Source organism: Chrysemys picta, chromosome 10 (genome assembly GCF_011386835.1).
Source record: "Chrysemys picta bellii isolate R12L10 chromosome 10, ASM1138683v2, whole genome shotgun sequence".
Lineage (NCBI taxonomy): Eukaryota > Metazoa > Chordata > Testudines > Emydidae > Chrysemys > Chrysemys picta.
This window is the reverse complement of record NC_088800.1, coordinates 42,555,318-42,580,608: the sequence shown is the minus strand read 5'-3', so window position 1 is coordinate 42,580,608 and position 25,291 is coordinate 42,555,318. Positions and strand designations below refer to the sequence as shown.

Below are 25,291 nucleotides of genomic sequence, written 5' to 3'. Positions count from 1 at the left end.
ACTCTCCCTTCAGCGACCCCTCCCACAGCCTTTGTTCAGTTTCCCGGGCAAAGGTGTCACCTGGCCTCTAACCCCTTCCTGGGTTCTCATGTTACATGCTCAGGTATTCTCCGGTCAGTCTCCCATCCCGCAATGCAGACTATCCCAGCCACACTCCCCTGTCAGCATTCAAAGACCACAGTAAGAACAGTGCCCATTCGTCACAACTTGTTCCAGAGGCTGAAGTCTGTGTGTCACAGGCTGTCAGGGCTCAGGCCCTGCACAGAGCTGCAGAGCTCTTCTGGCAGCCTGACCAGATAGGTCCTATTGGCTCCATCTCAGGAGTATGAAAGTTTCTGAGATGGAACCAGTGAGGTCCTGGAGGGAAAAACCCCTGAAACAGCCCATCTCAGGGTAGAATCTGATGCTGGGGCTTGTTATTCAGTAGGGAGGGGGTAAATTTGGCCCAGATTGGGTCAAGTGGAGGGATTGTGTAAGAGCAGCCTGTTGCATGGATTCTCCTTGCTGCCTCGCTTCTACGGGGCCAGCTGATGGATCTCTCTCTCTCTCTCTCTCTCTCTCGGCAGTGAGGTGCAGTGGGTGGTGCTGCAGAACGTGGCCACGATGTCCATTAAGCGGCGGGTGAGTCCTGGTTCCCTGCACTTGAGAAATCGCCCTTCTTTTCTCTAGAGGCTGGGGCTGCAGCATAGAGGGATTTGGGGCTGAGCTCCCCCAAGCCTGAGGCTTGGGACTGACCCATTCCTGGGCTGTGTGCGGGGACTCTGCGGTGTCAGATCAGTCCAATCCCCCACCTCCTGTCATGGGGGACAGACCAGCAGCCTGTCTCCAATAGGGACCAGTGCTAGATGCTGCAGAGAAATCCCCCATCATGCACTTGGTCCATTGCCCTGTCCCCTGACTGACCCCCAGCTGGCATCCAGCAGGGTAACTGGGCTGCTGCTAAAGCTGCTTTGTCCATGCAGGGGATGTTTGAGCCATATCTGAAGAGCTTCTACATCAGATCCACGGACCCCACCCAGATTAAGATCCTCAAGGTGAGTCAAATGCGCAGGATGGCCTGACGCATGTTTACAGCGAGTCATTCCCTACACGCACCCCGGACATAGCCTTGGCACCGAGCTACCCAACTCCCCTGCCATAGGCGATCTGCCCCCACCACCTCTGGGAGTTTGTAGGCACTGCCTTCCCTTCTAAACACCGTCTGATCCTCTGGACCCCATGGGGAGCTCCATGCAGCCATGTGACACCTTCTCCTCGAGCCCGGACATGCACAGTCTGCTGCGCCCAGAGTCTGGCTCCTCTCACTCTCCCCACAGGCAGGATCCTTGGAGGTACCTCTGTCTCTGGGCACATGGGGGGTAAATCTTTCCATCTCTCTCTCACACACACGCTCTTGTGCTGTCTCTCCCTCCTCTCCAGCTGGAAGTTCTCACCAACCTCGCTAACGAAACCAACATCTCCACCATCCTGCGGGAGTTCCAGGTACTCAGGGCCGGGGGCTGGTGGGCGGAGCTGGGTGGGGGCAGCGTGTGGCAGAGCTGGAAGCATTTCAGGGATAATTCTGTCAGCATGGGGGTAAAAGAGAGGGGCTTTGGGTGCAGTGTGCGCTCGCCTTGATTGCTCGCCCCCAGCCATGAGCAAGGGAGGAACCATTCACAGCCTGGGAGGGGCTACCTGCTGTGGCAAGTGACCTCACTGGTGCCCACTACAGAGAGAAGGGAGACTGGGGCTTCTCCTGAGAGCTCAGGGCTTTCATTGCTGGTTCCCTGCAGACTCACTCTCACAATCTCATCTCCACCTGCCATTGGGAACCATCCCCACTGCCAGAGCTGGGCAGAAAATGGGCTTTTGGGTGGGGGAAAGAAATGGAAAATGGAATATTTCAATTTGGGAATGCTGCTGCGGTGCCTCATGGGAGTTGTAGTTCGGCTGTTTCATGCTCCCATTCTCCTCCATGGACTGGACTCCCTGGTGAGACTACATCTCCCAGGATGCACCCCAATGGTGGGCGTTCCTGCATGCATCATGGGAGATGGCTGGGGAGCCTGGCCCTACAGTTCCCAAGAGACTCCGTGACTGTTTAGTGCAATCCAAATACTTTGGTTTTCAGCTGTTTGGTTATTCAATGAAAAAATCTACATTTTCTATGGAAAGTAGAGACAGTTTTGATGGAAAATTTGTGGCCAGCCCTACATGGTCCTGGAGCCGGCTGGTTCTGTGGGGCTTGGCGGTGGCTGTTTCATAGTTAAACACCAAGGCGCTAGGTGCAGGTTTCTGGGGGCCCAAACCCTCCCCACTTTATTAACAGAGCCCCTTTTTGTTTTTACCCTGGCCTTGGCCCAGCCCCTGCTCCTCACTGGGTTTGGAGAGTGGGCATGGAGCCACAGCCCTGGGGGAAGCAGCCAGATTGTTCTGCGATGAGTGTGGGGGAAAGCATGTGTATTGGGTCTCATGTAAACTCCTTGGGGCAAGGGCTGAGGTGTCTGTACATGCCCACACAGTGGGCCTGATCCTCATCAGGGCCTCTACGTGCTACTGGAATATAAGTAAATGACTACGTCTGCTGGATGGATTTCCCTAAAACGGGGGGAAATGAGAAACGTCCAGCCCTACCAGGGCCTGTTCCCAAACATGGGGACTAGGGGAAAACCGGGCTTTACAGACAGCCTTGTGACCTTCGCTACAGCAGCTGCTAGGAGCCCTGAGCTAGTGCAGCCGCTGGGAGCCACCCTGCATGTAGTCTGAGCCCACGCGATCATATCTCAGACAGGGCTGCTCCGGCATGGTGTCCTGACTCCCGGTGCATGCCAGGAAAGCTGCCATGCCTCTTGTCCCGCAGACCTACATCCGGAGCATGGACAAGGACTTTGTAGCTGCCACCATCCAGGCAATCGGGCGCTGCGCCACAAACATCGGGAAGGTCCGAGACACCTGCCTGAATGGCCTTGTGCAGCTTCTCTCCAACAGGGATGGTGAGAGCCTGCGGCCCAGGGGCAGGGAGGGGTGAGGGGGAGCTGTCAAGGGGCTGCCTATGGGAGATAGTGCTTTTCAGAGCTTGCAGTGGAAGATCAAGCAATGAGTGATGGCCACCGGCCCGGGACAAGCTCCAGCTGGGTTTGAGGAGGCCACGGGCTGGGAAGAGCTGGCGGAAGGGGCACCCTGCGCTGGGACGATCTTCTGGGAATTAAATGTCTGGTTGAGCAAATTCCCACAGCTGTGTGTTGTCAGCATCACAGTGTTCAATAGCACACCCCTGGCTGAGGCCCCTCATGCACTGAGATCCTGCACAGCCCCAGCAGGGTGGGGAGAGGAACCGTTCACCCCAGAGCTGGCTGTGGCCGAGTCCTGGCAGTGCGGGGGACAGAGACGTCTCTGCGCTCATTGGCGGCTGGGGATCTCTGTTGCCCCCAGAGCTAGTGGTGGCTGAGTCCGTGGTCGTCATTAAGAAGCTGCTGCAGATGCAGCCCTCTCAGCACAGCGAGATAATCAAGCACATGGCCAAGCTCACCGACAACATCCAGGTATGTCTGAGCTCGGGGCCCAGCTGTTCCCACTGCCAGAGGGGCTGGGGGCTCCAGCTGTATGGGGGTGAGTGTGGAGTGGGCTGTGCCCATAGGAAGGAGCAGGGGTTAGTTCAGGGGGGTCCTTGGTGTCCTGAGCTGCCCTTCCTGTGGAAGTGCTGCTGCCTGTTGCCCCCTTTCTCCCCTTACCAGGCCCCTACCCAGGGGATGCTGCACTCAGTGTCTGGTCCCCTGCTTCTGCGAAGCCCTGAGTTCGAATCCCCTGTGCCACCAGGGCTGGGACTCCTCCTCCAGCGCTTGCCCCAGGGGGCCTTCTGGAGTCAGCTGGGAGGGACTGGCCCAGCGGGAGGGTCCGGCCATGCTTTTCAAACGGCCAGCGCAGCCCCAGCAGGACCTGCTTGCTCCCTGGTTTGGCTGCAATGGGTGGGCATTGCCAGGCTCCCAGCTGTGTGTGTCCTGGAAGGGGCAGCACTGTGCAGGCCTGCTGCTGTGGTTCCCAAGATGGACACAGGCAGGCACCCACCTAGGACGTGACCTCAGGGGGCATCCCTGGAATGGAGTGGGGCCATCTTGTCCTCCCAGAGCTCTCTGCCCCGTCCCCACTCCCTAGGGTCTCGGTGCTTGGGTCCCAGAATTCCCTGTGCTGGGTGCCCCAGTGCAAAGGATCCTGGGATGTGCTAGGTAATGCAGCAGCTAGGCCCTGACTGGGAGAAGGAACTGGTTGGGTTGGTGGGACTGGGGAGCAGTGGGGGCATTGGACAGGACCGCAAATCCTGGCCTACGGAGTCCACAGCATAGTGGCTGCAGGGTGTAGGCAGGTCTCCCATGGACTGCACTGCACTTGCACCAGCTCTGGGTGATGCTCCTGGCCCCATCCCATCCCTCTGGAGCTTGCCCTGGCTGGGTGCGAGGGATTTCGGCAGAGCTGGGGTGCTGCCATGTGCCTATCTGCAGGTGCCCATGGCCCGGGCCAGCATCCTCTGGCTGATCGGCGAGTACTGCGAGCACGTGCCCAAGATCGCACCCGATGTGCTGCGCAAGATGGCCAAGTCCTTCACCAGCGAGGAGGACATCGTCAAGCTGCAGGTCATCAACCTGGCAGCCAAGCTCTACCTGACCAACTCCAAGCAGGTGAGCGCCGGCTGGGTGGGTGGGGCAGGAAGCATGTGGCAGCATCAGCAGCTTCCCAAACCGGCTCCGAGACCCTGCTCTCGCCACGCGGCTGGCTCTGCCCCAGCAGGCTCCATGCAGATATTGCACAAGCAATTAGTGCAGGGCTGACTGAGCCTGTGCCCCCTGCACTGGCTTCCCCTGACCACTGCCAGGAAACTGCGACCATCGCAGCTGTGCCTGACTCCACCCTACGCTGCAGGGCCGCCTAGCTGGCCAGTCCCCATGGTGACAGTGCTGGGCTCTCTGGGATGGGGTGCAGCTGTCTCTGAGTGCCCTGGCCCCTGCCAGGCAGTGGGGTGCTGTGTGAGGGCCGGGACACTTCCGTCTGAAACAGGACAGCCAGCCAGCCGAGCCTGCAACCCATGGGCCCGATCCTGCAAGTAGCTCTGTGCCAGCAGAAGCCAGGGTGTGTGGAAGGCACTCAGCACTTTGCTGGATTGGGCCCACAGTCCCTGCACTTAGGGTTGCCCTGCTCAGTGTGGGATGTGTGGGCTGGGCTCAGGGAATCAGCAGAGCTGGGGTGGGTGCCATTGGGCAAGTCCTTTCCACTCTCTGGGCTTCTGTTTCCCCATCTGTGTGGTGGGGAGGGGTTCTGCTCAGCGCGATAGCCCTGTAAAGTCCCAGGGAAGATGCTGAGCTGCCAAGTGTCGCCATAGAGTAAGCTGCTGACCCAGTACGTGCTGAACCTGGCCAAGTACGACCAGAACTACGACATCCGGGACCGGGCCCGCTTTATCCGTCAGCTCATCGTGCCCACCGAGAAGAGCGGGGCCCTTAACAAGTACGCCAAGAAGCTCTTCCTGGCGCAGAAGCCCGCCCCCATCTTGGAGTCTTCCTTCAAAGGTACGGCAAGGTGCATGGGACCCAGGGGTCTCTGTCTGGCTATGAGAGGGGAACCAGTTCCTCCCAGTAAGGGCTGGGTGATGTGGAACATGGGGCCTGCTGGGCTGTGAGGCTGGAAGCCGCTAGGGTGGGGAGTGGGGCCAGGAGGGCTGCGCTCTGAACTCTCCCCTCCTGCTGCAGATCGGGACCATTTCCAACTCGGCTCGCTCTCACACCTCCTCAACGCCAAGGCAGTGGGCTACCAGGAGCTCCCCGACTGGCCGGACGAGGCCCCTGACCCATCTGTGCGCAATGTGGAGGTACCGTGCTAGCCGGGCTCTGGGGATGGGGCCTCATGTTGTGCTCCATTTATGTGATCCCGGGGAACGGTGCTCACTGCACTACCCACAGCCTTGGTGTCAGGGGCCCCTGGGCTCTGGTGCCAAGCTCCCGGCAGCTGCTGACCCTCCCAGGTGTCCACAGAAGTGGGTGGTTCCTGTCCTGATGCTTAAGGCAGGAGGAGTGGGGTGCGGAGTGGAGGGGCTGGGGCAGACGCCCTGCAGAGTCGCTCTGCTCCTGTGACAGCGATCTCCCTCGTTTGCAGGAAGAAACCGCCTTCCTCATTGAAAGCCACATCGGGTTGCTGGGAGAGCTCAGAGAGGTGGCTCGTGTGTGTTTGTTATGGTGCCTTTCCCCTCTCTCTTGCTTTTAACTTTCAGCACTTGGGAATTGTGTGTGTGCGCACGTGTTGGCTTTTTTCTATAACACTCATAAAGGATCTGACATCTCAGCAGAGAGTAAAAGACAGACCCCCACCCCCACCCTCCGCACAAACGTGTGTGTAGATTAAACTCCTTTTAATCTCTCAGGGCTAAACTTGAGCACATGCATAAGCACACACCTGTTCGGTAGCGTAGCCCCCAGCCAGAGCCCTGCCATGCCTGTCGATGGATCTGCCCCCAGCGCTTGCTGCTGGGTGTTCCACCCGTCAGGGAGAAGGCTGGTGAGCATCATGCCATGAGGGTGGTGAGAAGAGGGATAGGTGCATGCTCCGTGCATCGCTGTGCGGTCCCCATGCCCTCTTCAGGACAGAACCCCCATGGTACTGACCCTGGGGACATTTCCTAGGAATCAGCCTGTCCATCACTGCAGAATCCCTTTGGAAGGGCCTGGCCTCTGTGAGCTCCTCTCCTTGGGCCAACTCTCTGCTGTGGGGGGTTCACTGGGGCTGGCACGTGCCTCACCTCCATTTCTGCTCCCGCGCAGGTCCCGGAATGGACCAAGTGCACCAGCCGGGAGAAGAGGAAAGAGAAGGTGGAGAAGCCATTCTACTCGGATTCAGAGGGAGAGTCTGGGCCCACGGAATCAGCAGACAGTGGTGAGGGACCTGGCCGTCTCTGTGCCGGGCAGCAGGGTGGCACTGCCCAGCCCTGGCAGTGCTCTCACGGCTGGAGGCCAGCAGGCTCCTGCGTTACCTGTCTGTGCAGTGCTGAGCTCTGGCGCCTGCTGCATGGGGATGGTAGTGCAATCCACTCCCGACTGCTGGTGATGTGAGCTGTGGGCTCTGTCACGTTCCCGATGGGTGGGGGGATAAGATGTGTCTGAGGGGCAAAGGGCCATCCCTTCCAAAGCTTCTCTGCTCTGCATCCCCCACCTTCCCTGTTGGCCCAGGCTGCGCTGCCAGCGGCCTGACTAGAAAGGGCTGTGAGCTCTTGGCCAGTGCCCAGATGACAGGGGGCTACAGAGCCCTTCCCACTTAATGCCAAGAAGCGTTCAGGGTCCTCGAATTGGACTGACTGTCACTCAGGAGCCTTTCCTCCCTGGAAAAGGCCCAGGGCACAACGTGTTATCTGGAGGGACCATCCAGTCCTGCCTCCTGGCTATTCGTGGGGAGCGGGCACAGCCAGCATCGTCCACGGGGGACAGGGCGCATCTGTGTGCACATATGGGAATGACGTGATGACTCCCTTCTTTCCCCCTCTCCAGCACACCAGCTGGGGGAACCCCTGGCCCAGCGACCATGGCAGTGTAATGCCCCTGGAGGGAAGGATCAAGTGCATGGGATGGCAGTATGGCGTGGCAGCTGGGGTTGGGGTGGGGGGGCGCAAGGGGACTGGGCAGTCCGGCCTTGCAGACGGTGCCTGGCAAGGGCTGTCAACACTGAGATTTTCTCTCTCTCTCCCAGAACCGGAATCTGTCAGTGAGTCGGAGAGCGAGAGTGGCAGCAGCAGCAGCGAGAGTGGCTCTGACTCAGGAAGCCGGGGCGAGGAGAGTGGAGACCAGTCGGAGGAGGAGAAGAAGAAGAAGAAGAAGGGAAAGGAAGGGCCCCGGAAAGCCTGCCTGGAGAGCGCTGGGAGGTATCACAGGCTGTGGCGGGGAGTGGGGGCAGGAGGTGCAACCAGTTGGGGACTGGGGAACACCCCCGGGGACATGGGGGGACTACAGCCCATCCCACCATGTATGTTTCTCATGCCTTTAACACCCAGCACCTTTGCCTGTGCCCCCTCCTTTCACTGACATCGGCCGGGGTGCCAGGCAGAGATCCCAGGCTGAAAGGCTGGGCCCAGCTGCTCCAGTGCCAGCAGGGGGACATGCAGGAGTGTTGGTGGGGGGGGATGTCAGTCGCTCAGCCAGCAGGGGACAGCGCAGGAGTGCTGGAGATGGGGTGGGTGGGGAGGGTGTCAGCCACCCAGGGTGTGTCACAGCTTGGGGTGACATCACCCCCAACATCGGCACAATGTGATTATCCCACCAGATAAATCTGCCGGAGAGGGTGAGTCTAGCTCAGACGCATGGTCCCCAGCCGTGGCTCTTATCCAATGATATCAAAGTATGTAAATTAGCCACTGATAGCAGGTGCCTCCTGGCAGTCATGGGACCCAAGGGGCATGCGAGGTGTCAGTGGTGCCCTGTGCCTGACCCTCTCTTTCCCCCAGCGACCCCAGCGAGGAGGAGGAGGAGCAGGGGAAGAAGGGGAAGAAGAAGAAGCCGCAGCATGAAGGGAAAGGGGGTTCCGAGACCTCATGGGAGGAGGGCAGCATCTCGGAGAGCAGCTCGTCCGAGTCAGACTCAGGCTCCGAGGCAGAGGAATCCCAGTCAGAGCCAGAGAGCAAGAGGAGAACCACGGTGAGGCGATGGGCTGGGCGGCCAGGGAGGGGCTCGCTGCCGCTGAGCCCTGGCACCACCCACCTGCCCTGCAGAGAGGTGGGCCGGGGCTCCCATCCCCCCATGCACGGGCCTGGGACTCAGCTCCTGCCCCTCTCTGAGTACCCTGCACCCAGGGCTCCCCGTGCCAGTGCTGGGCTGGGCCTCGCTGGGCCCTGTGCTCCTTTCCAAGCTCCCCCGCCCCATCTGACAGTCATATTGCCCCAGTTCTGTCCTCTCTTGCAGCCTCCCAGCAGCAAACCCGCCCCAAAGGCCTCCAGGAAAGGGACCAAGGAGATCTCCTTGCTGGACCTGGATGACTGTGAGTCTCGCTGCCCTACAGCTCATCCCCACGGCTTATCCCCACTGCACTATGGTCTGGGGCGGGGCAGGGGAGAGAGGCAGGGAGACTTCTCTTGACACCTTCCCTCCATCTCCCCATCTCTCCCCTGGTTTGCTACCATTTCTCCTCCTCCCTGTTTGGATCTGTAGCTTCCCTGCCTGCCTGCTGCCTGGCTCTCACGGGAGTTAGTGATGGTGTTTGTCTGATGGGGGCCCCCTGAAAAGCTCAATTCTGGAGGCCCTACCTGGAACTGGGAGGAAGATGGGGACAGTGGGGGACACAGGCGGTAGCTTCCCCCAGAGCCTGTCCTATCCCCACCTCCCCCTGTGCCTGGCTCCTGCTCCCAACTGGGGGCTCTGCTGTCCAGGAGGCCCTGCTACTCAGGTCTGGCTCTACCTCTGTGTCCTCCCTGTGCAACCGTGCCTGCTCCTGGGCTGTAACATCCCTGCACTGACCCACCTCTGAGCACCCCTCGCCGAGGCCTGGGACTAGGGTGACCAGATGTCCTGATTTTATAGGGACAATCCCAATATTTGGGCCTTTTTCTTATATGGGCCCCTATTACCTCCCACCCCCGTCCCGATTTTTCACACTTGCTATCTGGTCACCCTACCTGGGACTGGCACATGACAGCTTGGAGGATGCTCTGCAGGGGGGGAAAGGGGCCGCCTGGCACTGCCTGCAGGGGAGCACAGGGACCGGAGCCACTGGCAAGGGCCTTCCGTCTGGCCCGCCAGGCATCAGCTGTTCCTTCCTGCTCCCCACTGGGGTTTCTGCTGCTACGCAGCTCCGGCTGACCCCAGGCAGAGTTGGAGCTGGGCAGCAGGGCCATCCTTATAGCCGAGCCACCAGCGGGGAACCAGGGGGAGCATCTGATGCCCAGTGAGCCGAATAGAAGGCCCTTGTGGGCCAAATGTGGCTTTCATGGGGCCCTCTGGGACTGCAAGGGGGCAGGTGCCTAATGCCAGCACGGCAGTGGGTTAGTCTGTTCTCACCCGCATGCTGAGTGTAACACCAGGGCCACAGTGGTGCCTCGCTCGCATCCTGCACTGCCGTGTTGTGGGCTCAGCATCCTGTGTTCAGCCTGATGCGTGGCCCTGGCATGGGTAATGCGGCATCGCAAGTTAAAACCATTCTCTGGGCCAAGCAGCGCATGGCCCACGTGCTAGGAAATCCTGCTTCCGCGGCTGAGCCTGCAGGGCAGCCAGGGCCAGGGCCTGGGGAGAGGGGTGTGCAGCAAAGACACAGGGACTCTCCTTGGGACAGACTTTGAGGACGGGAGTGGTGTCACGCTCAGTGTGTGCACAGGACCCCAGGTGTCCCTTATGGCCCGAGAGCCCTATAAGAGCAGGTGTCCTGGGAAATGTGGCTTCTCGGGGAAGGAGTGAGCAGGGGATGAGACGACCCTCTTCAGGAGCAGCCTGAGCTCAGTGTGGGGAAGGTGGGGGCTGAGACAAGACTCTGAGGGATGCCCAAGAGGCTCTGGAGTGGCTTGGCTCTTTTCGGGGGGTCCTGTGTTTGGTGACAGAGCGAACCTCAGGGGAGGAGACCAGAAGGGACTTGGCCCAATGAGCACGACTAGATTTTGTAGCAGCATAGTCTAGTGGTTAGAGAGGGACAGGGAGCCGTGACTCCTGGGTTCCAATTTCTGCCTGTCCTTATTACTTACAGTGCAACCATGGGCAAATTCTTCTGTCTGTTTCTCCATTTGTTGTAGTAGTAGTAGTAATAATAATAATAATAACCCTTAATCCTAATACAGCACTTTCCATCCTTAGATCTCAAAGCACTTCAGAGAGGAGGGCAGTATCATTATCCCCTTTTACACATGGGGAAACTGAGGCACAGGTCAGGGAAGTGACTTCCCAAGGTCACCCAGCAGAACAGTGACTGAGCTGGGAATAGACCTCAGCTCTCCTGAGTCCACTGCGAGATGTAACTAATGCCTTCCTGGCCCTGGCATAATCATAATTGCCTGCAAAGCACTCTGGGACCCTTGCATGCTCTAAAGGGGCAGCGCCTGTGTCCTTGCACAGGGAGGGAGTGCTTATGCATGTAGTTCTGATATCCTCCCACTGGGCTCATGAGCTGCCTGCTGGTTGGTTCTTCATAGCTGTGTGATCTGTCCATGGTGCTGAGGGAGCCTTGACATTACCTTTATTATGTGGCTGCAGATGCTGGGAGCATGTTCTTCCTCTGGTGCCTAGGCCTTGCCCAACCCTTTGCATGGGGGGGATTTCAACCTGGTGTCCCTTGTTCCCACCCTCCTTTCTCTCAGCATCTGAGTGGGCACCTGGGATCCAGGCAGGAGAGAAATTTCCCTCATGGGAATTCACCCTCCAGGACCATGGAAAACCGTTCTTTAGTTAAGGAGAAAAGAGCCACGTTCTAAGATGTGTGAGTTCATCCCACATAAATAGCACAAGAGTCTACCCCTGGCCCCATAATTGTGCTGTGTGGTGCTGGCCCACATAGGTCAGGTTGGGTTTGTCCCAGGATGTCCAGGGTGATGGAGAGTGGCCTGTGGAAAGTCTGACTAAGAAGTTAAGACTCTGACATTGCAGATCTATGGGCCAGGGGCCACCTTTTGGTTCTGTGTTTGTGCAGCGCCTAGTACTCCCAGGCTACAGAAGTACAACTAGATAACAGTAATTCTGATCTATGAAAAATGTTGGCACAAATGTTGGTCTGTCTCCCTCAGAAAAGGGGGGAGGAATAGCTCAGTGGTTTGAGCATTGGCCTGCTAAATCCAGGGTTGTGAGTTCAATCCTTAAGGGGGCCACTTAGGGATCTGGGGCAAAATCAGTATTTAGTCCTGCTAGTGAAGGCAGGGGGCTGGACTCAAAGACCTTTCAAGGTCCCTTCCAGTTCTAGGAGATAGGATATCTCCATTTAAAAAAATAATAATAATTTTTGGTATGGATTTAAAATGGAACAATTTTTTGTGTGTTTTGGTTGCTGAGAATTGACATTTCTGTGTAAAAACAAAAAAAAATTGGTTGCCAGAAACTGACAAATTAAGTTTTTTAGCGTTTATGACAAAAACCCTACAGTTTTTGATGGAAATGGATTTTTTGTGTGTGAACATGTCTGGTTTTGTCACCAAAGAAAAAGCTATTTTCTGTCAAAAAAATTATTTCAGTGAAAAGTTTTCAGCCAGTTCGAATTAATGATCCGCTGCTCCTCTCTGGCCAGGAATCTCAAAGCACTTTACAAATACTTTACAATGAATCCTTCTCCAATCCCCCAGGGAGGCTTACAGGATAGACCTGGGTTCTAGTCCTGGTTCTACACTGCTTTGCTCGGTGACCTTGGACAAGTCGCTTCTCTCTGTGCCTCAGTTTTCCCATCTGTAAAATGGGGGTGATACTACTGACCACCTTTGTTAAGTGCTTGGCTGAAAAGTGCCCCATTGAACTGATGAGAAACTGAGGAAAATGTGATTTGCCTACAGTCACCAGCAGAGCTGGGAATAGAGCCCAGGTCTCTTGGTTCCCCTGCTAGAGCTTTACCCACACAGCCACTCTCGCTCTCAATGGGGTGGTGAATCGGGTCTCCGTCCTCTCTGTGTCCCCATCACAAAACCACTCTCCGAGCTGGCCTCTAACTAACTGGCTCCCTTGTTGTTGGGCAAGGGAGCGGGGCTGAGGAGTGAGCACACCCTGGAGATGGAGATGCCCTCTCAGCCCTAGTGCCCCATCCAGGGCAGGGCTGGGTGGCACAGCGGGTGCTAGCCTTGCCACCTACTGTGCTGTGGCTGCTAGGCTGGGCCTGGCACCTTTCAGCACCAGCAGAGGTAGCTTAGAGCAAAACCAAAGGCTCTGGGCAGCGGCAGAGCGAGCAGCGCCCCTGGGGCTGGGCTTGGGCCCTGGATGAGACCTGCCCGAGGAGGCACCACACTCAGCTCTGTTCTGCGGTTGGTTGTCAGTTTCATAGTCTGTATTCAGGGCAGTGCCCCACCCCCATGCCCAGCAGCTCCCAGGCTCCCTGCTACTTCCTGCAGTCTCATCAAGTGACTGCCAGTCCACCTGGGCTGCTAACAGGGGCAGCAGAGGGCTCTGCTGGGCGTTCCTGGATATCCCACTTTCCAAGCCACCAGGGGTGGGGTCGTGTCCCCCCCCCAGGCTCTGGGCAATACCTGCACAACCCCTGCCACTCCCAACACTGATGGGAGAACAAACCCCAGGCGTCAGGAGACTCGTAACCAGTGACACCCTCCCTGCCCCTGCTTGTCTGGTCCTGACAGACTGGGCTGGGCTTTCGACAGTCCTGGCTACCACCTGTTCTTAACCCTTTGTTCCCCACTTGTCTCTGCCTCGCAGTCACCCCCGCTCCACCCCAGCCAGCCTCCTCCCCCGCTATTGTCTCCACCAGCCTGGTGACTGACCTGGAGGGACTCACACTGACCGACGCCTCACTGACTCCTACCGTGAGTGACCCTGGTTCTTCATGCTGGGACGGCGGCCTTGCCGCTGGATCCCGCCTTCCAGAGCGCTGCGTAAGGAGGCCTGCGCTGCACTCTGCCGGGGGATCCCCCACTGCGCCCCCTCTTGAGGAGGACTGGGAGTTAGTGATGGGGCAGCAGGTAGGCCCTGGGGTTCCTTTGGGAGAACAAGGCCACCCCAAGAGCATAGGCACGGGCCCTTCCTGGCCACCGGCCCTGCACCCCTGCTGCCCAGAGTCCTGGCTGCCTGCCCTGCTGCTTCCAGGGGGCTCCGCTGCCAGCCCTGGCTCCCGCTCGGCTGCCAGCCCCGTGCCTGGGAGCTCCGCTGCCAGCCTGAGGTCCCGCTCGGCCCCCGGTCCCCAGGGCTCTGCTGCTGGCCCCAGTGTCCCAGCCTCCAGCCCCATGCCCAGGGCTCCGCACCCACCCCTAGTTGTGGCCCTAGCCTCTGCCGCCATAGCCCTGTCTGCATTCCCTCCTCCCAGAGCCACGGCCCTGCTCCTGGCCCCAGCTCTAGGGGGCAGTAAGGGGCAAGGACAGGGGTAAGAGGGGTGCAGCTCAGCACCCCCACTCCAAAAACTGTCCCAATGCCACGGCTCAAAAGGGGGAAGGACTCGCAAGCCCGGCCCAGTCACCCAGAGTCCTGCTCCCCCAGCCCAGGGCCTCAGGCATCTGCAGGTAGCAGTGGAGGTGGGATCAGTTCCTGAAGTGATTCCTTCGCTTCCCCTGCCTTGGAGCATAGGGATTGGCTCATCACTGCTCCCCAGCCTGCAACTCAACCCCGGCGTGTGCCAACGGCCTTTCTCCCTCCCTCTGCCCAGATGCTCAGCCCCGTGTTCAGCACCGTGAAGACCTATGAGCTGCTGCACCGCATGGCGGGCGAGGGGCTCTCGGTGGAGTACTACTTCAACCGGCAGCCCTTCCCCCCTGACCCCCACATGGTGGCCGTGCAGATCCAGTTCTCCAACAATACAGAGTCGGAGGTGAAGAACCTGCGGGTCAGCGAGCCCAAGCTGGTGTCTGGGATGCGAATCCAGGAGTTCCAGGAGATTGGTAAAGCCGGCTGGCCTTGGGCTGGGATGATGGGGCTCCCAAAGGCAGGCTCGCTCTCCCAGGGCTGCAGCCAGGGCTGCTCATGCAGTGAGTCGGTGGCGAAGCCTGATGCTGCCCACTGAGTGAGGCTCCCTGGCGTGATGCACATTCTGGGCTTTTCAGGATGCAGGCTTCACGCTGACCAGCGGGAGCCCAGGCGGCCAGCCCCTCCCACTGCCAGGGCCAGGCTGCGAGCCCCTCAGCTAGGCTGTTGCCACCAAATGCTCTGTGTTGGGTGGGGTGGGGGCAGCTGCTCAGTTGTGGACCAAAATCGGGGGGTAGGGCAGAGAAGATGCCCCACGAAGCTGCCTGGCTGAGACATGATCTGGGCCCCTCTGCCTACATGTGCTGCAGCTGCAATCTCCTAGAAGCCATTCGGGGGGCACTAGAATGGGGCCCTAATTGTCACCCAGGCACACTATATTTGGGGGTAAGTTCGGGGGCAACGGTGTCTTTAGCTGCACCCCAGTTTGCCATGGGATGGGGGATGGATCCTCACGTCACTGGCACCGGCCTCTCCCAGGCTGATGGCCCCACCTGGGAGGTCCCAGCAGGAAGCCCCCGTCAGCCGTGCCGGCCTGGGCACCTCTAGGTGGCGGAACCCTCCCCCAAAGTGAGCAGCGTTCCTCCCCCGGGGCCCTGTGGGCGGAGTCACAGGCTGAGGGCTGCACATGCATCCTCAGGACACACACACAGACCCCACACCCCTGTAGGCTTCATGGAAGGACCTGGCCTGAGGTGTATGTGCAGCAGGGAGCTGGCTAAGGCCATTGCAGTTCATGCATCACAGGCTGGGATTCCCCTAGGCTGCCTTCCAGAGACCAAGGGGATTCCATGACTGTGTGCATTGCCAGCCTGGCCCAGCCCAGGTGGAGACCGCTATGTCTGCGTCACAAGCTGTCCCTGTGCTTACAGAATCCTTAGCGCCTGGCGACACCGCCAACGTAATCATGGGCATCGACTTCTGCGACTCCACCCAGGCGGCCAACTTCCAGCTGTGGTGAGTTCCCCTCCCTGCCCCCCACAGGCACAGGCAGGAGTTACCCCTCTTAGCAAGGCTCCAGGACCCTCGTCAGCGCTCGGCTGGGCTGGTGTGCGTCCCTTCCACAGGAGGTCGGATTCTTGGCCCCAGATCCGGCCCACCAGACACATCACCTTGGGACCCCAGGGCAGGGCTGTGCCCCATTCATCTCAGTGGGGTGGTAACTGTGGAGCCTAGTGGAGCTCTAATGCCAGGCGTTCAGGTGTTACCAGCGCAGGGTGGCTTTGATCCCCGTGTGAGTCCACAGCGAAGCCGTTCCAGCCCAAGTGCTGCTGTTTTGATCAGAGAGGGGGCTCACAAATGGGCCCTACAGGATGAGGAAGCAGAGAAGTGTTCTTGTTCCTGGCCCCCTCAGTCAGTGACTCCCACACCACCATGGATTCACCCCCCCCCCCCTTAGAAGGGAACTAAGCCAGGACCTGCCTTCTCTTAGGCAGCAGTGGGCACGTAGCCCACCATCTGGCACTGAGCTGTTGGGCTGCCCCATTGCCTGACATGGCAGAGCGTGTGCTTAGAAACAGGGTGTCTAGTCGGGCACGGATGAGCTCCTTCCTCCCTGCTGTCCAGAGAGCATCAAGGGCTGGATGGTAACAAGCTGCTGCATTGGCTGCTGAGCGCTGGTGGGATCTGCTTCTGACCCTCCTCCCCCCGTGCCTCAGTTTCCCCACCCCTGTAGTGGGGCAGTGGCACCTTCCCCCTTTGCACCGGGCTTTGGAGCGCTCTCAGAGGGGTGGCTGCCACTGCTGGTGAGCTGGGCCTGACATGCAGGGCAGAGCATGGTGGGGATTGACACTTGCCCTCAACTCCCCGGGGTCAACCGGGCTGGGTCCTTCTCACTGTGGCATGTTTCCTCCAGCACCCACTCGCGTCAGTTCTACGTCTCCATCCAGCCGCCGGTGGGAGAGCTCATGGCCCCAGTATTCATGAGTGAGAACGAGTTCAAGAAGGAGCAAGGTGAGTGCTGAGCGAGCGTGCTGATTGTCTCTAGAGCGTCTGCAAAGCTCACCCTGCCATGGGCACCCAGCCTCCCTCCCTGCCCTGCCCAGCCCAAGCAGGGAGGTCTCCAGAGTCCAGCATCCCTGGCACTCGGAGCAGGGTGAAAGACCTCATGACCCCTTCCCTCCTCACCTGGCCAATGACAGGTCCAGGCCTCTGTATGTGACCCTGCCCATGGCCCCACCCCTTTCTGCCCCTTCCCCAGGGCCCCGCCCCTGTTCCACCAAGGGTCCCCCCCATTCCACCTCTCCACTGCGGCCCCAAGTCTGGAGAAGCTCTGTCCCCCCACCACAGCCCCAGGCCACAGTAGGGAGTGAGCGCTCCCCTAGCCCTGAGGCTGCAGCAGGTAGTGAGAGCTCCTCCAGTCCCGGGGCTGCAGCGAGGGTCTTGGTGCTGAGGCTTCCCCTGCTGCCCCCCAGTTTCTGCTGAGGAGCAGGGTCAGAGGTGCAGGGGGCTTCCCCCGCTGCTGCACCCAGTGTGAATGCCAAGTAGTGGGGGTGGGGGCAGGCAGGAGTTTCCCCCGACTGGCTGCTGGGGAGCGGGGTCTTGAGGCGCAGGGGTTTCCCCCACGGCCCCACCTGCCCGGCCCTGCTGCCCAGGAGCAGGGTCATGGCGCGGGGGCTTTCCCCACCTGCCCAGGGCTCCAGGGCCCCCCAATTGGCCAGGGCCTTTGGGCACGGGTCCCGTAGGCTAATCCGCCACTGCCTGGTAGCACCTCTCAGGGCTTGTCTATACTTACGCGCTGGTTCAGCGGCAGGCAATCGAACTTCTGGGTTCGATTTATCGCGTCTAGTCTGGACGCGATAAATCGAACTCAGAAGTGCTCCCCGTCGACTCCGGTAATCCTGCTCGCCGCGAGGAGTACGCGGAGTCGACGGGGGAGCCTGCCTGCCGGGTCTGGACCGCGGTAAGTTCGAACTAAGGTACGTCGACTTCAGCTACGTTATTCACGTAGCTGAAGTTGCGTACCTTAGTTCGATTTGGGGGTTTAGTGTAGACCAAGCCTCAGTTGATGCTTGTGTGACTTCTAGCTCCGCCCCCGCCCCAGCAACTTAGTCCAGGCGGGGCTCCCTGCACAGCACTCTGCGGGGCTGTGCCAACGGCTGATGTTAACACCGATTTTATTCCCCTCTACGTCCTTGCTTTCCTTAGCACAGCTGTTAAGGACGGGTGCGGGTAAGTCGCAGCTCCGGGAGCGACTCCCAGAGGAGGAGAAGCTGCTGCCCCCTTACCTCCCCCACTCCCTCTACCAGCCTTAGCATCAGCTCTGCTGCCAGCCCCATAGTGAGTCCATGGCTGTGAGCTGCTCTCTAGATCAGCAAGCTAGCACTGTTTTAGCCCCCTCCCCAGCCTAGGGCCTGGCCTTGGAGATTGAGGCGGGGGGAGGGGGGAGGATGTGGCGCAGCACCGCCAGAGGGCTCAGGAGGAGACGGGTTCCCAGGGCCCCACGGAGCTCCCCCAGCAGTAAGGAGCATCAGGCAGAATCCAGAAGGCCTCATCGAGCAGGTCATGGTGTGGGCCCGTCATATTGGGGGTCTCTTCTCCGGGGGGCTGTCTGGGATCAGACAACATGCTCCCAGTATGCAATGGGCCACCCTGGTATGAGCAGAGGGTGACTGAACCAAGCAGAGCATTGCATACTGGGACGTGTCTCTGCGGGTGCAGGGCTCCTGAGGCAGTGTCAGTGCATGCTGGTGCTGTCGGCTCCACAGGCTGCTCTGCCGCATCAGACCAGGGCAGCTGCAGCCTGAATTGCAGTATCCAGGCTAAGCGTGGGGTTGCAGCTCCTCGGGGGGCTACGGGCGGGTGCCCTTGGCCAGCTCCTCTCCCACCCCCATCTCCCGCTGCTCAGGTCACTTCCCCCCACCCTGCCGTTCTCACCATGCGTCACCGTCTCCTCCACCCTGGCTCTACACTAGGGTTGCCATATCTGAACTTTCAAAAAAGAGGACACTCCATTGGGGGATAGCCCCGCCCCCTAGCCACTCCCTTCCACTTCCCACCCCCTGACAGCACCCCCAGAACCCCCGACCCATCTAAGCCCCCCTGCTCCCTGTCCCTGACTGTCCCAACCCCTCTCCACACCCCTGCCCCCCTGACAGCCCCCCCCAAACTCCCGACATCCAACCCCCCCCCGCTCCCTGTCTGCCCCCCTTCTCCAATTCCCCGGCCCCCTTACCGTGCCGCTCGGCTTAGAGCAGGTGTCTGGCTCTGCGCCCCAAGGAGCATCCCGCCCCGCCCGAGCACTGCTGAGCGGCGTGCTGAGGCTGTGGAGGAGGGGGGAAGCGGGGGAGGGGCTCTGGCCGCCGCTGCCGGCCCTGCCGCTGCGTTCCCTCACAGGCGCACAGCCCCGCCCCCCAGCGCTGCCGGACGGTGTGCTACAGCTGCAGGGGATGGGGGGAGCCGGGAAGGGGCTTTGGCTGCCGAGGCCCCAGTGCAAGCGGCGCTCTGCTGCCCTGTCAGGCGCTTTTCAGTCGATAAATAGCCGACCAGGGGGAAATCCCAGATATTTTTAGATTTTTAGAAATCCCCCCCGAATGACTATTTAAAGAGCGAAAAGCCGGACATGTCCAGGGAAACCCGGACGTATGATAGCCCTATCTACACTCACTGCCCCTCCTCCTCTAGGTGTGCCCAGCCACTGCTCTGCCGCCTCCCCTCCCTCCACAGGGCTCGCATCTTCCTCCCGCGCCGGCTTAGGATAGCTCCGTGTTAATGTGCAGCCTGCCCCCACTCCCTGCCCTGCCTGGTCTGGACCCTGGGTGCTGGCCTGTCTCCCTACCTCACTGTCCCTCGTGGTTCTGGACTCTCCTGGTGACTCCCCTGGGTCCGTATGGGAGTGGCTGTGTGTGTGGTCATGGCTTGCCCTCTGGGCTGAGCCTATTGGAGTCAGTCCTCTAGGCCGAGGCCTGGCTCTTGGTGCTCAGGTGCCAGGTTCAGTCCCCAATCCCGGTATGGGTATGTAAATGGCTGGGAAAGCAGACATGCTCAGATGCCACCGAGACACTGCCCTGGTAGGATTCCCAATTCCCATCTGCCCCCCGAGCCTGCACTGGGGATGCTCCCAGCCACACTCTGCAGCCCCCCAAGGTTCAGAGGAGCAGCCAGCATCTGGCACGAGTGTTTGACCAGCCGCCCTCCTGCATTGCAGCTTTTGGAACTGCACTCAGGCACTGGGTCCCTGGCGTCCCAGTGCGGGCTGCCTGGCAGCATCCTTACCCTAAACACAAGCCCTCAGCACTGTGAGCTGGCCATACCAGGCCGTGACTGTGGCATGCACCTGCGCCTATTCTGAGTGCCGTAACACGCCTCGGGCCCAACCATCCCCAGAGCCCGGCTCAGAGAGGGTGGGGAAGGTGGAGGATTTGTGCCCAAAGTGGCCTCGAGGGCTACTCCTGTCTAATGGCTCACCTGGAAACAGGTTACAGATCAGCTCTGAGTGCTCGCTGGGACGGGCCCAGGCTGGGGATAGGGGAAGCTCTGCGGTCAGATTTGAACCTCCTGAGGCTGCAGAATCTGCCTGGCAATCCCAGGAACTCATTTGGCTGGCCAGGACCCCCCCAGTGCCTGCCTGACTGGCTGCATTACAGCGGCCATGCTCAGGTCCCAGCCAGATCCTGAGAGCTGCAGGCGAGGGGAGCTCAGGTGACTATTCCACAATCCCCAGACTGGGGATGGGAAAGGTTTGGTGGCAGAGGGATCTTCCCTCCCCTGCTGCACCCAGTTAGGCACCATGCTCTAGCAGCAGGGAGCTCCCGTGGAGGCAGATGAAGGGGAGCCCATGACACAAAAGGGTTAAATTCCAATAGGTGTTTCTTGGCGCTCTCTCTTGGTGACAGGTGGTAAAGCCACAACCTCTCATACCTGTGCTGCCATTATGGTGCACCATTGCTCTGCACCATCAGTGCAATGTCAGGACCCCCAATCAACATGAAGCTTTACATGCCCGGCACCCAGGGCACCCAGGGTGGTCTGTCTGCAAATTGCAGGAGGGGCTTGGCCATCCCCCCCAATCCCACCTGCCAGGGTACCACACTGGAAGCCAGCATCCCTCGGGTTTCCATACCAGCATGGCAACAGGGAAGCTGCTGACGTGCATTCCCAGGCTCTTTCTGCTTGGTAAAGGGAGAGGCCCTTTGCTGAAGCATGGCCCTGCCAGCTGGATCATGGGGTGGAGGGTGGGGTGATCCAAACTGGGTCGTGGGCAGAGCTCCAGAGCGGCTGGTGTTGGGGGTACAGGGGCACAGAGAGAAGAGTGGGGAGCTAGAGGAGATTCATTTCATTGGTGCTGAGGTTCTGGGCGGTCCGCAACTCAGAGAGCCGTGGTAGGACATAGAGGGGTTTCCGTCCTCCGTGTATAGTCCTCACCCTGTGCCAGTCCGCCTCCCACTGCAGCTGCATCCATGGGTATGTGTGCCCAGGCCCAGTGCAGCCTCTACCAGAGCTGAGTCTCATGGTTCTTGAGGTGATTGCTGGAGGCAGCTTTACAGCAATGCCCCCTAATGATCAATTCCCCACCAGCCTTGACACTGCAAGCATCACCCCCTCGGGCCTGCCCCAGTCCAGCAGGCTGGAGCTGGACTCCCCAGGCCTTTGTTTGGCAGCTCCTGCCTGGGGCTGGCTGCCTGCACTGTTCTACTGGCCCACTAGGCTTGTTAGCCCCTCGCATTCCCACCCCCTCACTGGGAAGGGGTTTGCCTCTCTCCAAAGGCAGGACTTGCTGGGTGATGTCAGAATCCTAGTCGTATGCAATGGAAAAGGCCTGCTGCCCTGTCCAGCCCCTCTTCTGGGGCCAGTGCCGGATTGGGCCCTAGCATTAGCGCTGGACTAGGTGAAACGAGCGAGGGGGCTCCTGCCAGTTCCCTTAGGCTGCCACATTTGTCTCCCTAGGGCAAGTCCAGCCTCATGTCACCCCATTGTGCCAGCTGGGCCCCGCCCTTTCAGTAGCTGGCTGTAGCCAAGCTCAAGATATTTAACTACTTCTAGCTTTTTCTCCTGAACCAAATGGGTTTGTGGCCAATAGTGCCACGGCTGGCTCTGCTGCCGGCAGGCTAAGGTCAGACCTCCTGCAGCGGTAGGGGCTAAGCCGAGCACTGCGGGGCCGGGGCAGAACTCCCGTCCTGCTGGACAGCAGTGGGCAGCTGGCTCAGTGTGTTGCGGGGGTTGCCTTCCACGTGAGGAGCTGCTGGTGGCTATTGCAGGAGGCTGGACAAGAAGGGCCCATGGTACAACGCTGCTCACTTGGAATGGGAGCGTTTCACAGCCACCCTGCACTGGTTTAATGATGATCGTTTGACTTGGGCCCAGGGTAGAGAGCCCTGGAGCCCTGTTAGCAGGTGAAGGAGGGAATGTCTGCTCCCCTCCCCCCTTCACACACAATGGACAGTGCCTGCAGGACATGGTTGCACAAGCTCCAGTGAAGCTAATGGCCTTTGAGCCATTTCTTGTGCAGTGTTAGAGCAATCTCCGAGGTGCAGTTACAGTTCAGTGGGATCGGAGCCTGCAGCAAAGCTCCCCACTACAAACAGCCGTCCCAGGGATGAGTTCACACGGGGAGACCCGGACGGGTTTCAGCTTTCTGACTTCATTCAATAACAGGTTGAGGCCAGCCAGTGCAGGAGGCCCAGCCCAACGTCAGAACCAGCATGGGCTGGGCAAGGGGAACTGGTCTGCCCTGGGGAGAGTGTGACCACCCCCCAGCCAGTGCATGAAGTGCTCTGGGGGGGGGGTTCAGGCCTTTTAGGACCCCAGGGCTTGGGGTGAATTGGGAGGAGCCTCCAAGGGACTATCTCGCCCCACCCCTGTGAACAGGCACTCTGCAGCCCTCCTGGCTCTTGTCCCATTGATGTAATGCATAGGAATAGGGTAGTGTCCCTTTAAATAATTTGTGGGCCTTCTAGTGGCACTCACTGTGTTGTGTGTTAGAAACCAGCTGGAGCAGCAGGGTGTGCCCTTAGGTCTGGCGCATGTATAGTTAGCACACACTATTCCTGAGCCTCTGATGTTTGATGTAAGCAGCAAGGCACAACAGGAGCTTGTTACAGTGCCACTAGAGCCAGCCCATTGGCCCTGCCCGGCACTACTCTGCAGGCTTAGAGAGCCTGACACTGACCCAGACAGCTACCCCCACCTGACTCCGAGCCAGGTCATCGCCTGAACCACTAGCCATGTTCTTGCAGGAGAATCTATTGGGGTAGTACTGGCCCAAGCAGAAGGAGCTCACCTGGGTCCTCAAATGCTGGGTGGACCTGGTGTCTTGAAGAGTCCTGCGTGAACTGGTCCCTGGCACCGGTTTGTTCCCCTCCACCCCACCCCGCATGGTTTTCGTCCTTGTTGCCAAAGGCCCAGCCCTACCTCTGCCAGCCGCTGCAGGGAGGGTCCTCGGGCAGCTCAGCCCTGCCATTCAAATCAGGGAAGGTGCTTGTCTCAGGGGGCTGGATGCAGCCCTGTCCATGTCCATCCTTTAAACCGGATTAGCTGCATGGATAGCTCCACCCAACCCTTTGCAGAGCTGCCCCAGGCTGACCCCCCTCCAATCCCCTTTCCAGGCAAGCTGACAGGAATGAGTGAGATCACGGAGAAGCTGACACTGCCGGACAAATGCCAGAGTGACCACACGATCGTCCAGCGAGTGACGGCAGCCGCCAACGTCAGCCGCGTGCCCTGCGGAGCAGACAATGAGTACAGGTGCGGGGGACCCCGATCTACACACACAAGTCCCAACTGCTGGAGCTGAAAGGAGCAGCCGGCCATCCCTTGGGGGAGACAGCACCGCACCGAGGAGCTGTGGGTTACAGAGGGGCTGTGGCCAGAGCCCCTGTTGCCCCATTGGGAAACAGGCAGGCACTGGCTGGGGCGGGTCCATGTTCTACTCAGTGCCTTGCATTCACCCGCTCTGGGACCTGTCCGTGCTGCTCTGGGACCTGCCGGCTCCTGGTGCCTTTGGCTGCCAGTTCCTGGGCTAGATTAGTACCAGGGGACACTGTTGTAAAGTGGATGTGACACTGGCATGCTGCTTGTGGCAGTCCCTTGCCCGGACAGGGGCTCCAGGCTGCGACCCAGCTCTCCTGTGGTTTGCAAGGTAGCTCTGTGGTCGGCAGGTCTGGCCACAGCAGGTGGGTGAATGGAGCAGCCATTAGCGGGAAGTCCCTGCCCCAACTGTGCCCCTTCCGGTGCTACGCAGGCAGAAGGGATGGCTAGAGACCCAGTGCTGAGGCACAGGCTATCTGCTTCAGGGCCACCTCTCCCGGCACTGGGCTACAGCCCTGGGGATGAGCTGGGTGTTGCCCTAGGACAGCGCCTTCATGCCCCCTCCTTTCCCATGGGCAGGTTCGCTGCCAAGACGGTGACCAGCGGGAGCCTCGTCCTCATCACCTTGGAGTGGAAGGAAGGAGCCAGGGCCCACCTAACTGTCAACAGTGAGAAGATGGTGATTGGCACCATGCTGGTGCAGGATGTTAGCCAGGCCTTGGCACAGTGACCAGGAGGCTGCTGCTCCTCCCCATTCCCCCGCAGCCTCTGAACAGCACCCTGCCCATCCCCCCACCAAGATTTCCCACACACACACACCTTCTGTTGTCCACATCTCAGCCCCCTCTCCATTGGCTGGCAGCAGTGATAGACAGACCTGCTCCTCCCACCCCTTTCTGCGGCTTGGGAACTGGGACAGGGTGCTCCCTGCTGTCCTTAGCCCCCTTCTCCCCCCACCCCCACTCCCGGCGCAAAGCCACTGCCCTGGAGGTTTTTGTTCCCCCCGAGACCTGGCTGCGTCCCTGAGGAGCAGTGGGTGAGGGAGGGGAGCAGATGAAGGCTGCTGAGCTCGGGGGTGGGTACCAGGGCAGCAGCCAATGGACGGCAAGCCCTGCTGGCGCCCTGGCAGTGTAGCCTTGGGCTCCGTGCCGTGAAGTCGCTCCGTGCCGGTCTCACTGTAGCTCTATTTATTATGACCAGGAACCTCAATACAATCCCTTGGAAACTGTCCCGCTGCCCAGCTCTGCCTTGTGTGTGGAATTACTCCTCCAGCCCCCGGTGGGTCTGCCCAGGTGCCCGTCCCACTCAAGCCCGGCAGCCTCTCCCGTCCCAGCTGGGGCTGGCAGCTGGCCCTGCAATGCAGGCCCCAGTCTAAGCCTTGCTATGGGAGCGGGTGGGGGCCTTAGGGTCCCGATTTGTGAGATCCAGCGTCTGGGGCCCGGCTGGCAAACACCCTGGAGGAGAGACGCCATGGAAATACCATGCTGCTTGGAGTGAGCCTAGCACAGGAGGGGAGGGAAGGTCCAGAGAGCCCCTCTGCTGCCTCCCCTGGGCTTGCAGAGGGTAGGAAGGGGGCAGCCAGCCCCAGCTCAATGCTCCCCACAGGTGATGGCGCTTTGGGGCAGTATTAGCCCTTCTGCCAAGAGGAGATGGAAGAGTCCGCAGGCCTCCCTGTGCATAGGGAAGGGTTCTCTGCGCTTTCTGCTCTGAAGAGCCCTGTCCCGGCCTTGGCCCAGCCCTGCCTCCCCCCCGCCAGTGCAGCGGTCAGGCCTGCAGAGTGGGGCCCTGGGAGGGAGGGGCAGGAATGCAGTGGGGAAGTGAGGCCTTGGCACTGCAGAGCTCAGGACGGGGGTGATGGGTAGAGCCCTTGTGTTTGCTAGCCCCACTCACTGACATAGCCACTTAACTTGCCACCCATACACCAAGGGCACCTCCCCCCATGCTGCAGCTGCCTCTGGGGAGCAGGC

At 59.8% G+C, this 25,291-nt stretch overlaps 1 protein-coding gene across 11 annotated transcripts in view; it reads left to right on the top strand.

Moving 5' to 3' along the window:
* AP3B2 (adaptor related protein complex 3 subunit beta 2) overlaps nt 1-24,552 on the top strand; it is a 60,479-nt gene extending 35,927 nt beyond the window's left edge. For 3 of the 11 annotated variants that reach the window (XM_065559675.1, XM_065559673.1, XM_065559678.1), the window contains exons 10-27: nt 567-621; nt 963-1,034; nt 1,420-1,482; nt 2,840-2,972; nt 3,412-3,521; nt 4,476-4,652; nt 5,351-5,537; nt 5,718-5,836; nt 6,121-6,177; nt 6,783-6,894; nt 7,702-7,873; nt 8,453-8,982; nt 13,326-13,432; nt 14,266-14,497; nt 15,452-15,536; nt 16,435-16,532; nt 23,123-23,261; nt 23,904-24,552. In XM_065559675.1, the coding sequence (XP_065415747.1) occupies nt 567-621; nt 963-1,034; nt 1,420-1,482; nt 2,840-2,972; nt 3,412-3,521; nt 4,476-4,652; nt 5,351-5,537; nt 5,718-5,836; nt 6,121-6,177; nt 6,783-6,894; nt 7,702-7,873; nt 8,453-8,982; nt 13,326-13,432; nt 14,266-14,497; nt 15,452-15,536; nt 16,435-16,532; nt 23,123-23,261; nt 23,904-24,054 (2,599 nt within the window). In that variant the 3' untranslated portion in view covers nt 24,055-24,552. Of the gene's footprint in view, nt 1-566; nt 622-962; nt 1,035-1,419; nt 1,483-2,766; nt 2,973-3,411; nt 3,522-4,475; nt 4,653-5,350; nt 5,538-5,717; nt 5,837-6,120; nt 6,178-6,782; nt 6,895-7,701; nt 7,874-8,452; nt 8,983-13,325; nt 13,433-14,265; nt 14,498-15,451; nt 15,537-16,434; nt 16,533-23,122; nt 23,262-23,903 lie in introns of those variants that run through there. The other 8 variants (XM_005280971.4, XM_042851610.2, XM_008166776.4 and 5 more) reach the window with 5 other exon arrangements.
* Nucleotides 24,553-25,291: the final 739 nt, after the last annotated feature.